This window comes from Ictalurus furcatus, chromosome 3 (assembly GCF_023375685.1).
Source record: "Ictalurus furcatus strain D&B chromosome 3, Billie_1.0, whole genome shotgun sequence".
Lineage (NCBI taxonomy): Eukaryota > Metazoa > Chordata > Actinopteri > Siluriformes > Ictaluridae > Ictalurus > Ictalurus furcatus.
In genome coordinates this window covers 36,501,759-36,516,758 of record NC_071257.1, presented here as the reverse complement: position 1 = coordinate 36,516,758, position 15,000 = coordinate 36,501,759, and the positions used below count along the sequence as shown (strand labels likewise).

Sequence of the window (15,000 nt, the reverse complement as noted above, 5' to 3'; positions counted from 1 at the left end):
GACTTCATAACAGTTGATTGGTGTAAATGATCTTGATGGACAGAACGTGTTAGTGTTGTAAACTTTTGTTGATCACAGAGATTATTTTTTGCCATAATCCAGAATCCTGCGTCTCTCCTCCTGTAAACACTGTTACTGACTTTTCTGCATTCGCCGGAATTGTTTTCATTAGCTGCAGATTGTTCTATTTGATGCAGATTTTTATTTAGCTGATGGTGGTGTTATTTTTACTCATCCTATATTCTGGGTACAGTTTTATTTATATTTTGCTTCTACGAGATGATGCACTTTAAGGACCGGTCTAATCTGATGTAAAGATTTGTACATGATCAGGAATGTAGCACAACATGGAGGTGAGAGCAGCGGTCTGTTTATTTCAACGTGAAAGTGCAATAAACATATGCTGTCCCGAAAATCAATCCATAATCCTGATAAATAATCGAGATGATCACTCTATCGCAACAACCTCTAGAGTGACTACCACTAAATACCCCCGTCCCATTGTAGATCCAAATACAAGCCCCAGCCCCATCACTGAGCTCCAGTTCCTGAAGTCCTGAAGTCTGTCGTCCCAACTACTCCTTCCTAAATCCCAGGGTGGCTCTTCTCTAGCCCCAGAATCTAGCAGCCCCAACAGGCCGACTCAGCCCTGTATACTCTATATACGATATAGTAAAGAAGTGCGAGTGTGTAGACAGGAACTAATGAGCTTATGAGCAACTTATGAATATAAGCATCTCCCTCTCCAGCCCTAGGAGCGTTACTAGGCCAGCTTTTAGGTACAACAACACTTGTGTGGCCTTTCATTGCCCCCAGAATCCCCTTCTCCAGCCTTATTCGCCCCAGTAGGCCAAGTCTTAGGTACAGCAACAATTCTGCACCCCTTCCCCACCCCCAGTATCCTTCTTCTCCAGCCCCAGTAGGCCAACTCACAGGTACAGCAGCACTTCTGTGCCCCTTCCCCACTCCAGAATCCCCGTTCTCCAGCCCCATCAGCAGCATCAGTGCGCCCTGAGCAGGCAGCGGCCAGCGCTAGGCCGTAATTAGCTTGGACAGCTCGAGCTCAGGCAGCCGGGCTACATCATAATGAGCTCAGCTGGGATTAGGAGGACAGGGCAGGGGGGGAACGGGGGGGGTTCCTGGAACAGCGGGCTGGGGTAGAGATCAAACAGGGGAGGGCCGGGCCACGCTGGCTGGCAGGGTTAGACCCCTCAGCTCAGCACAGACCAAATGAGGCCTGGCAAGCAGAGAGCCTAGGCGGCCTAACAAAGAACGACTCCTCCAGCAGACAAGAGCGGTGGTAATTAACACACACACACACACACACACACACACACACACACACAGACTGTCACAGAAATACACGGTTCTCTAGAGAGCACTCTATAAATCTGCTCAGAGCTTCTTTGGATTCCGGATAAAAAAAAATACCACGTGAGAGCAAATATGTGTTCAGGAGGAAAAGAAAGGCGTGGAACGCGATGCTGTGGAGAAACCTCGTCTTCTTCATGCTACACAAATCGCTGTAATCTGTTAATGTTTGTTTGCCCCTGCTGGAGGGCAGATCATGAAGACAGAGGTGCCGTCGCTGGCAAGGGATAACCCTTAATCATTAGCACCTGAAATCACCATTAATCATTAATGTCGGCCAGAAAAACTAAGCCTCTTCACACACACACACACACACACACACACACACACACACACACACACACACAGTTTGAGGCTGGATAATGTAATTTTTCTTTATGTGTGAGTTTGGAAGCAGCACTGGTGCGGGATCGAGACGCTAATGACGGTGTGTGGGAGGAGAATGGAGCTGTTAATGAAGAGTGTGTGTGTGTGTGTGTCTCAAACTTTAATACGTACAACAAGAGACCAGGAGAAACACACACACACTGCTGGTGACAGCAGAACACACACACACGCACACACACACGCACACACACACACACACACACACAGCTGCAGATACAGGATTAAGGACCGACAATTTTTTAAATCGTTTTTTAGAACTCACACACTATTAATAACATTAGCTAAATTGTGTTATTTAATCTCTTACACACACACACACACACACACACACACACACACACACACACACACATACACACTTACTTCTCAGCAAGGAGCTTCTTGTTCTCACGTTTAAAGAAGGCCAACTCGTTCCAAACCGCATCGCTGTTCTCCTGACGGAGCTCCCATGGCTCAGCTCGCCTCGTCCTGCCTTTTGGTCTACACACACACACACACACACACACACACACACACAATCACTACTTCATCGGTAACAGTAGATACACACAATTGCTGATCGTTATAAAAGTCAAGTACAACTGAAAACATACAATCATTACTTTTTGAGCACTATATGGCCAAATGTATGTGCACCCCTGACCATCACGCCCATATGTGCTTCTTCTCCGAACTGTTCCCACAAAGTCTGAAGCACACAACTGTGTAGAACATCTCTGCACTCTGTAGCGTTACAGTTTCCAAACCCTGTTCCAGCACGACACGGAGTGCACAGAAAGTGCGAGCTCCAGGAAAGGTGAAGGTCGGAAGAAGGTGGAAGAACTCGAGCGTCCTGCACAGAGCCCTGACCTCAACCCCACTGAGCACCTTTGGGACGGACTGGAACTGGAGACTCCTCACATCCTGATGTCGGCGCCTGACCTCCACCTCACTTTCGCTCTGGCAGCGCTTACTCATCTGTACCTTTGTCAGTGTTCTTTCAGTGTTAACTTCTGTTTTCATAAATAAAGTTCAAATATAACAAAATGCATCTCAAATATTTTTACCAATCATAAACTATTTATTTATGATGATAGTTTATTTATGTTGTAATTAATATTAGCTTTATTATTACCCCATGAAGCAGCACTTTCCTGATGTTTACTGCGCTTACACCTCGCACTTTCCCCTCATATCTGTATTTATTTATTTATTTTAAAGAGCATATCCTTAAACGAGGGCTAACAGATGACTGTGTTTTCCCTGCTTTTTAAAGTTCACACATGTACTCGATGTGATCTCTCTCTCTCTCTCTCTCTCACACACACACACACACACACACACACACACACAGTGTCCGTGCCCCGCCTGACAGCTCCTGGCGCCGTGTAAACACAGGGGAGGTGTTGGACAGGCACTCTTGGACCCGAGTGTTTGCGTGTTTGCCAGTATTCAAATCAGTGGCCTTGACTCTGACACACACACACACACACACACACACACACACTCGTCTGAGCCGAAGGCAGCCCGCAGTGGCCTGCAGCAGCAGGTTTCCTGTGGGCCATGCAAATGTCCGAACACAAACGAGGTCAGTCTCATCACCGTACCTCGCTTTATAAATTCTTAATGCTCCGCCACGGTGTTACCCCCCAACACACACACACACACACACACACACACACACACACACACACACACACTCACTTACTCACTCCCACACACACGTCTAACAATGCTCCCACACTTACAACCCGATCTCTTTATATTTTTATGGTGTGCAAGTAACAAACACTGTGTGTGTGTGTGTGTGTGTGTGTGTGTGTTGCACTAAAATACAGTTGCAATCGAAATTATTCGACCCCACTGCAAATCAGGTTTACTGCAAAATGTATTTATTTATTTATTATAAATAAAAATTTTAAACAGACTTTCAGCTGTTTGTGATGAACACATCAAACAAAAGCGAGTGAAATAGTTCGACACCACGAACGCTTCAAGTGTTTTCCCCAGATTCTACTGAAAACACAACTTATAATGATTTCTCCAGTCTCTAAATTATTCACCCCTTCATGGCCAGTATCTTCAGTATTTAGTAGAGCACGTTGTGCTGTTATGACCTGCTGCAAACGAGATGCAGATCTTCTGCAGCGTTCCTGAGGGATCTTCTCCCGTTCCTCATGAGCAGTGTCCTCCAGTTCAGGAATATTCTTGGGTTTGCGTGCTGCGTCTTCTTCACATCCCACCAGAGATGTTCTATGGGGTTGAAGTCAGGTGACTGTGACGGTCCTGTAGAATCTTCCAGGACTTCTTCTGCACCAAGCCTTGGTGGAATTTGAGGTACGCTTGGGATCGTTGTCCTGTTGGAAGGTCCAGTGACGCCCAAGCTTCAGCTTCCTCACAGACGGCGTGAGGTTTTCTCCTAGGATTTCCTGATACTTCACTGAATCCATCTCTCCTTCCACACGCTGCAGGTTTCCAGTGCCAGAGGATGCAAAGCAGCCGCAGAGCATCACCGAGCCAGTCTCAAAATATTCGAATAAAGAATTTCTAATTTTAGAAAACGGTATTCTAATTTTTTCAGATGCACCTGTACGTCGTACACAGAGTTATACAGCTCTGTCTGACTTCTCTGTGATTTGAATATATTGAGCCGTAAGGATTTGACCCTCGATAAGGTTAAAGCTGAAACTTTATATATTGATTTTGTAAATATTTTGCAGTTAAACTTCTCACATAGATTACATGGCATGTAAACATCATATATTAATAACTTATTTTTGCTTAAAAAAAAAAAGTTAGCTAGAACTTTATACCAAGACGTTGATGTACATCCACACATCTCGTTCTTTACATTTATATACATATATATACACACACACACATTATATATATATATATATATACACACACACACATATATACAGTTCCTACTTTACTTCATTTCACATATTCTACATCAGTAGGAACTGATGTGTGTGTGTGTGTGTATATATATATATATATATATATATACATACACACACACACACACACACACACACACACACACACACATATATACAGTTCCTACTTTACTTCATTTCACATATTCTACATCAGGGCTTCCAGAACTCATTTCTATATTCACACACACTTCAAATTCACATCATATTTCATGCGAAAGTTAAATTTCTAATGTTTAACATCCCATTTTACTTTCAGTCGTGATGGACAACACGTTTTGGCTGTGTCACTTGACGTAGTTATTCGGGTTTTTATTTTTTTCAGTTGCTACGATGTTACTCCAATTGATTTTTTCCAGCTTGCTAGCATGGGCGCTAAAAAACACAACATTACAGCTAATAAATTAAGTAATAGAGTTCTGAATTTCTGTTTTGGGATTTCATCCAGTTTTCAGCTGGTTTTCCACACGACTCAAGCGTAAACGTTTGACACGGTAATGATAATGCTAATTTTATTCGGAATTAACACGCATTCAAATACGTTGGAGTACTAAATGCTACGTAACTGAAATTCGAAAGTAATGTTTAAAAAGATCGCCGTTACATCATCATAACGTTTAAAGATGGAGATTCGTAACTTGTCCGTCTTTAACCATCTGGATAACAGAACCGTTTAGCGATTGAGAAACTCACTTACGCAAATAAAACATTTATAAAAAAGTTTAAAACTTAAAAATATTTGTATAAGATTTAGGGAGTGGTTCTACGCTTGCTTGAAGAAGGCGGCTGATTGTTGTAATGGAACGCACACCATCTCTGTGTATTTATATACTGTACTAATCATGCGCAAGAATGAAATAAAATATACTTAAAAGTCTCTCATTTTTATGCTATTAATCAATAAAAAATATTATATTGAAAAAACTCAATAATTAGATGATAGTAAGTGCAAAGAGGAAATAATAATAATAATGATTATATTTTAAATGAGTGAAAATCATTTCCTCTCAGTGGTGAAGGTTGTGCAGATGAGCTGACATCGCAGGACTGTATCTTCTTAAAGGAATAAATGTGAACCTCAGTATGAATATTCCTGAAACCCAGCGGCCCACGCCGATCCGCTTCCTGTTCCTGTTAACTGGTGTTGGGGAGACGGCGCTGTGGGGCAGCAGCACACCGTGTGAAAATACACTCTCACAAAAAAAGGAAGGAAAAAGTGAAGAAAATAAAGCAAGGGCTTAACAAGCACGTCCCATTGTGAGGCGAGAGCTGCGGCTGTTCTCCCTGAGAGTAAGATCTCAGAAACAGAGCGAGAGACAGAGATCTCCACCAGCACTTTTCACTTCATTATACTCCAAAACTGGAGGAAAGAAATGATCACTCTGGAAAGGCTTGGGCTAATTGCGGTGAGTTTTACGAGCGGATCTTTGATCAGAGTTTGGACGTTTTAATAAACTTTAATTTTATTTACGCATCCCATCGCCCCCGCTCTGATTTACTCTAACTCAGATATCTAAACTTTAAGCTTTAAGAAGAGTGTGTGTGTGCTTCTTGCTAACGGCGTCGGTTTAGCGCAGAGCTAATGGCGAATGACATGGGGTTCCTCAGGGCTCCGGTGTGAGGCCGTTTGCATTTTAATGAGGCGCTAGCGGGCAGCAGAGAGAGAGGGAGAGAGAGAGAGAGAGAGGGCGAGAGCGTGCAAGCTAGCGCTTTCTTTCCCCGTCAATAACGTTGTAGCGAGCCTGACCTCTCCCGAGGCCTTCCTCTCAGCCAGCAGGTGTGTAATACGGTTAGTTAGAAAGGCTAATCCACTTAGCTGTGATAGCTAATAAATTCATTCGGCGAGGCATATGAGTTTGTGCAGTCGATCAATCGAGCAGCAAAAGGTCAAAGCAGAAACGTCGACGAATTCTGATTCGGTACAAGAAAAGGTGTGTGTGTGTGTGTGTGTGTGTGTGTGTGTCTGTGTGTGTGTTAACCCACCTTAACCCAATCCCCATCAACCCCCTGCCACCCACTGAGCTGTTTTATGAGAGTGTGTAAGTGGAGGAACGGGGCAGGAGGTGGGGGGCGGCAGCTGGGGGCTCCTTAACAAGCCCCAAAAAGCCATAAGAGCTGACGTGTTCCCCCCTGGCTTGTTAGAACTGATTTCTCTGCATTTAACGCAGCTTCTTCATTTCCTATTGTCTTCCAAACACGCCGGCGCCGCTCTCTACGGGCCGAGGAGACGCCGAGCTGCTCGCAACAGCCACACGCCCGCAAACCTCCTCGAAAAAACCCACAACCGCACCGCTGCGGAGAGAACCGCCGACGTTCCAGCACTGCGGGACTGACGAGATCGCGGATAAAACAGTCTACAAACATAACTCCTGCGCTGATCACTGAAAAAGTTCTTCAGTAGACCATAAAAACAGATCTCTCTTTATTTGTACACATTTCTAAACGATTAGAAACATTTAAAAGCTCCGTAAAGACAGCTATTGTTAAATCTAGACCAGGACACAGGCTGCTAGGACTCTGCACTATGTCAGTACTATAACCTCCGCAGCACATTTTCACCAATCTTACTTGATTTTATTGTCTTTATATTCCTTTATATTCCTCGTTTCATTTGTAAAGCACTTTGAATTGCCTGGAGATGTGACAGAAACGTGCGAACTTCAACACTACATTCAAATAACCAAACTGTTCCGAGTTTCAATAAAAGTAATGAGCAAATTCCCTCAAAAACACCAAAAAACCCCACAATGTTTAGTGTGCACACACACACACACACACACACACACACACACACACACACACACACACACAGAAGTCATGTTTATGCTGGTAACGAGCCCTTTTGTGTCCGCTTTTGAGTGTGTCTTTATAAAGAACCTGTAGAAACGTTGACCGTGCGAGGGTCTGGTATGCTTTTGTTCCTAGTCCGGATCGTCCTGTTCTTCACGACACAAAGAAAAGAACGTTTGGGTTTAGAAGCTTTATAAAGTTATGACTGTTCTTTACTCAGAACCACAAACGCACTTCACGTGTAAGTATAAACGTGTGCTGTGGTTTCAGTGAGACGCAATAACGCCGTGTTTTCTGTCTAAAGCCGGACAGAGTTCTCCATGGAATATATTCCTGTTCAGACACCGTAGTTAAACTGCGTCTATAACACGTGTGTTCTTACGCTGGAGTCATGATGTTACACGCTTCCTGATGTACACATCAGTCTGTGTGTCATTACCATACACACTCCAGTTTCCTCTATAAACCGCTCCACAGTGACCAGCGCAGATCTGCGTTCCCTTCAAACTTCTGCCTTCTGTATTCACAATAAACATTCAAAATAACACCCACTGCTGAAGTGATTAGTGTTTTCTATTCATTTAAAATAATCAATGATTAATTATTTATAAAAACAAATGTCAACGTGTACTGTGCCAGTTTATCAGGATATCAGTATTACACTGTTCAGATCTCACCATGTTTAAATAAACTAAACGAATACTGCTGCTGGTATTGATGCGTCTCTAATCATCGAGCTTTTTAATGATATATAATTATAAAACACAGCACTTCTGTCGTATTATCTCGATCTCTTGCTTTCTTTTGCCAGTGTAATGCAATCACTCTCTCTCTCTCTCCCTCTCTCTCTCACACACACGTGGATAAATTCACACTCCTTTCACACGGGTTCATGTTGCATGGCTGTTTTCTTTAATTAACCCGGAGAGAGTTGAGTCGACGAGGTCAACACTCGCATCCCGCGTGGAAACTCAACACACGGTCCTATTAACTCCGCTTAAACACCTCCAAGAAAGCACACAGAGAGAGAGAGAGAGAGAGAGAGTGAAAAAAGAACCCTAAAGACATTACTCTGCTGCTCAGCTTCAGTTCACTGCAGCACTGAGCTTTCACTACAAACTCTAATCCTCACCCCACTCTGTCACCACACTGCTTCACATCACTCACACAGGAAGTGACACGGATAGGGAAGAGACGTGTTTATTAATGTGTTCGATGATGGTCTCTGATGGTGAATGTTGGTGTTTGACAGCGTGTCTGATGGTGTCTGATGGTGTTTGACAGCGTGTCTGATGGTGTTTGACAGCGTGTCTGATGGTGTTTGACACCGTGTCTGATGGTGTTTGACAGCGTGTCTGATGGTGTTTGACAGCGTGTCTGATGGTGTTTGACACCGTGTCTGATGGTGTTTGACAGCATGTCTGATGGTGTCTGATGGTGTTTGACAGCGTGTCTGATGGTGTTTGACAGCGTGTCTGATGGTGTTTGACAGCGGGTCTGATGGTGTTTATTGATGAATGTTGGTGTTTGACAGCGTGTCTGATGGTGTTTGACAGCGTGTCTGATGGTGTTTGACAGCATGTCTGTTGGTGTTTGACAGTGTGGTTGATGGTGAATGTTGGTGAATGTTGGTGTTTGACAGCGTGTCTGATGGTGTTTGTTGGTGAATGTTGGTGTTTGACAGCATGTCTGTTGGTGTTTGACAGCGTGGTTGATGGTGAATGTTGGTGAATGTTGGTGTTTGACAGTGTGGTTGATGGTGAATGTTGGTGTTTGACAGCGTGTCTGATGGTGAATGTTGGTGAATTTTGGTGTTTGACAGTGTGGTTGATGGTGTTTGACAGCGTGGTTGATGGTGAATGTTGGTGATTGATAGTGTGGTTGATGGTGAATGATGGTGTTTGACAGTGTGGTTGATGGTGAATGATGGTGTTTGATAGTGTGAATGATGGTGTTTGACAGTGTGGTTGATGGTGAATGTTGGTGTTTGACAGTGTGGTTGATGGTGAATGATGGTGTTTGATAGTGTGGTTGATGGTGTTTGACAGTGTGGTTGATGGTGAATGATGGTGTTTGATAGTGTGGTTGATGGTGTTTGACAGTGTGGTTGATGGTGAATGTTGGTGTTTGACAGTGTGGTTGATGGTGAATGATGGTGTTTGATAGTGTGGTTGATGGTGTTTGACAGTGTGGTTGATGGTGAATGATGGTGTTTGATAGTGTGGTTGATGGTGTTTGACAGTGTGGTTGATGGTGAATGTTGGTGTTTGACAGCGTGGTTGATGGTGAATGATGGTGTTTGACAGTGTGGTTGATAGTGAATGTTGGTGAATGTTGGTGTTTGACAGTGTGGTTGATGGTGAATGTTGGTGAATGTTGGTGATTGACAGTGTGGTTGATGGTGAATGTTGGTGAATGTTGGTGTTTGACAGTGTGGTTGATGGTGAATGTTGGTGTTTGACAGCGTGTCTGATGGTGAATGTTGGTGAATGTTGGTGTTTGACAGTGTGGTTGATGGTGTTTGACAGCGTGGTTGATGGTGAATGATGGTGTTTGATAGTGTGGTTGATGGTGAATGTTGGTGTTTGACAGTGTGGTTGATGGTGAATGATGGTGTTTGACAGTGTGGTTGATGGTGAATGTTGGTGTTTGACAGTGTGGTTGATGGTGAATGTTGGTGTTTGACAGTGTGGTTGATGGTGAATGATGGTGTTTGACAGTGTGGTTGATGGTGAATGTTGGTGTTTGACAGTGTGGTTGATGGTGAATGATGGTGTTTGACAGTGTGGTTGATGGTGAATGATGGTGTTTGACGGTGAATGATGGTGTTTGACAGTGTGGTTGATGGTGAATGATGGTGTTTGACAGTGTGGTTGCTGGTGTTTGTTGGTGAATGATGGTGTTTGACAGCGTGGTTGATGGTGAATGTTGGTGTTTGATAGTGTGGTTGATGGTGTTTGACAGCGTGGTTGATGGTGTTTGATAGCGTGGTTGATGGTGAATGTTGGTGTTTGATAGTGTGGTTGATGGTGTTTGACAGCGTGGTTGATGGTGAATGTTGGTGTTTGACAGTGTGGTTGATGGTGAATGATGGTGTTTGATAGTGTGGTTGATGGTGTTTGACAGTGTGGTTGATGGTGAATGTTGGTGTTTGACAGTGTGGTTGATGGTGAATGATGGTGTTTGATAGTGTGGTTGATGGTGTTTGACAGTGTGGTTGATGGTGAATGTTGGTGTTTGACAGTGTGGTTGATGGTGAATGATGGTGTTTGATAGTGTGGTTGATGGTGAATGTTGGTGTTTGACAGCGTGGTTGATGGTGAATGATGGTGTTTGACAGTGTGGTTGATGGTGAATGTTGGTGAATGTTGGTGTTTGACAGTGTGGTTGATGGTGAATGTTGGTGATTGACAGTGTGGTTGATGGTGAATGTTGGTGAATGTTGGTGTTTGACAGTGTGGTTGATGGTGAATGTTGGTGTTTGACAGCGTGTCTGATGGTGAATGTTGGTGTTTGACAGTGTGGTTGATGGTGTTTGACAGCGTGGTTGATGGTGAATGATGGTGTTTGATAGTGTGGTTGATGGTGAATGTTGGTGTTTGACAGTGTGGTTGATGGTGAATGATGGTGTTTGACAGTGTGGTTGATGGTGAATGTTGGTGTTTGACAGTGTGGTTGATGGTGAATGTTGGTGTTTGACAGTGTGGTTGATGGTGAATGATGGTGTTTGACAGTGTGGTTGATGGTGAATGTTGGTGCTTGACAGTGTGGTTGATGGTGAATGATGGTGTTTGACAGTGTGGTTGATGGTGAATGATGGTGTTTGACGGTGAATGATGGTGTTTGACAGTGTGGTTGATGGTGAATGATGGTGTTTGACAGTGTGGTTGCTGGTGTTTGTTGGTGAATGATGGTGTTTGATAGTGTGGTTGATGGTGTTTGACAGCGTGGTTGATGGTGTTTGATAGCGTGGTTGATGGTGAATGTTGGTGTTTGATAGTGTGGTTGATGGTGTTTGACAGCGTGGTTGATGGTGAATGTTGGTGTTTGATAGTGTGGTTGATGGTGTTTGATAGTGTGATTGATGGTGAATGTTGGTGTTTGATAGTGTGGTTGATGGTGTTTGACAGCGTGGTTGATGGTGAATGATAGTGTGGTTGATGGTGAATGTTGGTGTTTGACAGCGTGGTTGATGGTGAATGTTGGTGTTTGATAGTGTGGTTGATGGTGTTTGATAGCGTGGTAGATGGTGAATGATAGTGTGGTTGATGGTGAATGTTGGTGTTTGACAGCATGGTTGATGGTGAATGTTGGTGTTTGATAGTGTAGTTGATGGTGTTTGATAGTGTGGTTGATGGTGAATGTTGGTGTTTGATAGTGTGGTTGATGGTGTTTGACAGTGTGGTTGATGGTGTTTGTTGGTGAATGTTGGTGTTTGACAGTGTGGTTGATGGTGAATGTTGGTGTTTGACAGCGTGGTTGATGGTGAATGTTGGTGTTTGACAGTGTGGTTGATGGTGAATGTTGGTGTTTGACAGCGTGGTTGATGGTGAATGTTGGTGTTTGACAGTGTGGTTGATGGTGAATGATGGTGTTTGACAGTGTGGTTGATGGTGAATGTTGGTGCTTGACAGTGTGGTTGATGGTGAATGATGGTGTTTGACAGTGTGGTTGATGGTGAATGATGGTGTTTGATAGTGTGGTTGATGGTGAATGATGGTGTTTGACAGTGTGGTTGATGGTGAATGTTGGTGTTTGACAGTGTGGTTGATGGTGAATGTTGGTGTTTGACAGTGTGGTTGATGGTGAATGATGGTGTTTGACAGTGTGGTTGATGGTGAATGTTGGTGCTTGACAGTGTGGTTGATGGTGAATGATGGTGTTTGACAGTGTGGTTGATGGTGAATGATGGTGTTTGACGGTGAATGATGGTGTTTGACAGTGTGGTTGATGGTGAATGATGGTGTTTGACAGTGTGGTTGCTGGTGTTTGTTGGTGAATGATGGTGTTTGACAGTGTGGTTGATGGTGTTTGACAGCGTGGTTGATGGTGTTTGATAGCGTGGTTGATGGTGAATGTTGGTGTTTGATAGTGTGGTTGATGGTGTTTGACAGCGTGGTTGATGGTGAATGTTGGTGTTTGATAGTGTGGTTGATGGTGTTTGATAGTGTGATTGATGGTGAATGTTGGTGTTTGATAGTGTGGTTGATGGTGTTTGACAGCGTGGTTGATGGTGAATGATAGTGTGGTTGATGGTGAATGTTGGTGTTTGACAGCGTGGTTGATGGTGAATGTTGGTGTTTGATAGTGTGGTTGATGGTGTTTGATAGCGTGGTAGATGGTGAATGATAGTGTGGTTGATGGTGAATGTTGGTGTTTGACAGCGTGGTTGATGGTGAATGTTGGTGTTTGATAGTGTAGTTGATGGTGTTTGATAGTGTGGTTGATGGTGAATGTTGGTGTTTGATAGTGTGGTTGATGGTGTTTGACAGTGTGGTTGATGGTGTTTGTTGGTGAATGTTGGTGTTTGACAGTGTGGTTGATGGTGAATGTTGGTGTTTGACAGCGTGGTTGATGGTGAATGTTGGTGTTTGATAGTGTGGTTGATGGTGTTTGATAGCGTGGTAGATGGTGAATGATAGTGTGGTTGATGGTGAATGTTGGTGTTTGACAGTGTGGTTGATGGTGAATGTTGGTGTTTGATAGTGTAGTTGATGGTGTTTGATAGTGTGGTTGATGGTGAATGTTGGTGTTTGATAGTGTGGTTGATGGTGTTTGACAGTGTGGTTGATGGTGTTTGTTGGTGAATGTTGGTGTTTGACAGTGTGGTTGATGGTGAATGATGGTGTTTGACAGTGTGGTTGATGGTGAATGTTGGTGTTTGACAGCGTGGTTGATGGTGAATGTTGGTGTTTGACAGTGTGGTTGATGGTGAATGTTGGTGTTTGACAGCGTGGTTGATGGTGAATGTTGGTGTTTGACAGTGTGGTTGATGGTGAATGTTGGTGTTTGACAGCGTGGTTGATGGTGAATGTTGGTGTTTGATAGTGTGGTTGATGGTGTTTGACAGCGTGGTTGATGGTGAATGTTGGTGAATGTTTATGTTTGTTGGTGAATATGGAGGTGTACAGTAGGGTGTTTTCTTGGTGTTTATTAATGTGTGTTTAATGATGATGTTGGTTAACGTTGGTGCATGATGGAGAATTGTTATTTGTTGGTGGTATTGTGTTGGGTCACTTGTATATTGTATAGATGTGTGTGTGTGTGTGTGTGTGTGTGTGTTTACACTCACAGGCCCTGTGTGTCCTCCACCTCCCTCAGATGCTCCTTCACCGCTCTGTAGTTGGTCTGAATCAGACGCAGACGATCGTGACGCTTTGCATGAGCTCGCCTTAGCTCCTCGTTCTCTGCCGACTGTAACACACACACACACACACACACTTTTTAATACTTTTCAATTTCGACTTATGACTCAGTGGGGCCTTTATTGGTAAAAATAATGCTAACGGTTTAAGTGGTGTGTAAAAGGTTCTGCTCACTAAACCTGCAGTTTAACTTTCTAACACAAAAAACTTTATAAAAAAAACAAAACAAAAAAAAACCAAAACAAAAAAAACACACAAAGTGCTCTCTCCTTCTTTCACGCTTGTCTTTCTTTTCGCCTTCACTTTACTTTTAGAGCGAGAGACACTGATAAGCGTTTCCACGCCAACCTGGCACCTGAGACATAATTACAGCCTGACATTTCACCGGCCGGCCAATGGGGAGAGGCTGACTCCTTCACTTCTTCACTTCGACTTAAACCTCTCAGCGGGGGAGAAGACAAGCACGGGGTGGGGTGGATAGGGGGCAGATTTAGGGGGGGGGGTGGGTGGTATGAGGGTCGCTTCCCAAATCGCCTACAAATATTGACCCTTAGCTATTTGAAGAGGATGAAAAAAAAATCCCCACTAAAGATTACAAGAGACTTTTCAGGGGTGAACATATAGATTTTCCTGACAAGAAGCGCCCTATTATTCTGACCTGAGCGAGGGCGAGAGCTGGAAGAGGCAAGTCAGATCTGCTTTCTGCATGAGCGGCCAGAACCCAGACGGAGAACAGAGAGAGGGAAAGAGCGAGAGAGAGACGGAGAGAAAGAGCTTGTTTACTGCAGCTATGACACGGCAGGCCTGCCAGGCGGGAAAAGCAGCGCCCTGAACCCTGTTATTATTAACAAGGACAAAGAGAACAAGCCCCGCCGCCTGTGTGACAAGTATGGATTTACCGCTCAGATATTCACAAGAGGACAGCAGAGCCTTCGGAAAAAGAGAGAAAAAAAGGAAAAGAAAAAAAGAAAAGAAAAAAGACAAGACGGGAAGGAGAGGGAGCGTGAGCAGCACTGTGGAGCTCTAATGAACGGCCCGGATTGATAGGAGAGTGTTTCTCGTCAGAGTGACACAGAGTTAGCCACATCATGGAGTACCGAGGGTCCTCAGAAACGATCGATACACACACACACACACACACACACACACACACACACACACACACA

General features: G+C 43.9%; 1 protein-coding gene across 1 annotated transcript in view; it reads right to left on the bottom strand.

Annotated features, from left to right (window-relative positions):
* Positions 1 to 15,000, bottom strand: part of cntln (centlein, centrosomal protein) — a 94,145-nt gene that overhangs the window by 47,271 nt on the left and 31,874 nt on the right. Inside the window, exons 15-16 of the mRNA XM_053621470.1 lie at positions 13,762 to 13,883; positions 2,122 to 2,238 (exon numbers count right to left, since the gene is read on the bottom strand). Of these exons, the coding sequence (XP_053477445.1) occupies positions 2,122 to 2,238; positions 13,762 to 13,883 (239 nt within the window). The remainder of the gene's footprint in view (positions 1 to 2,121; positions 2,239 to 13,761; positions 13,884 to 15,000) is intronic.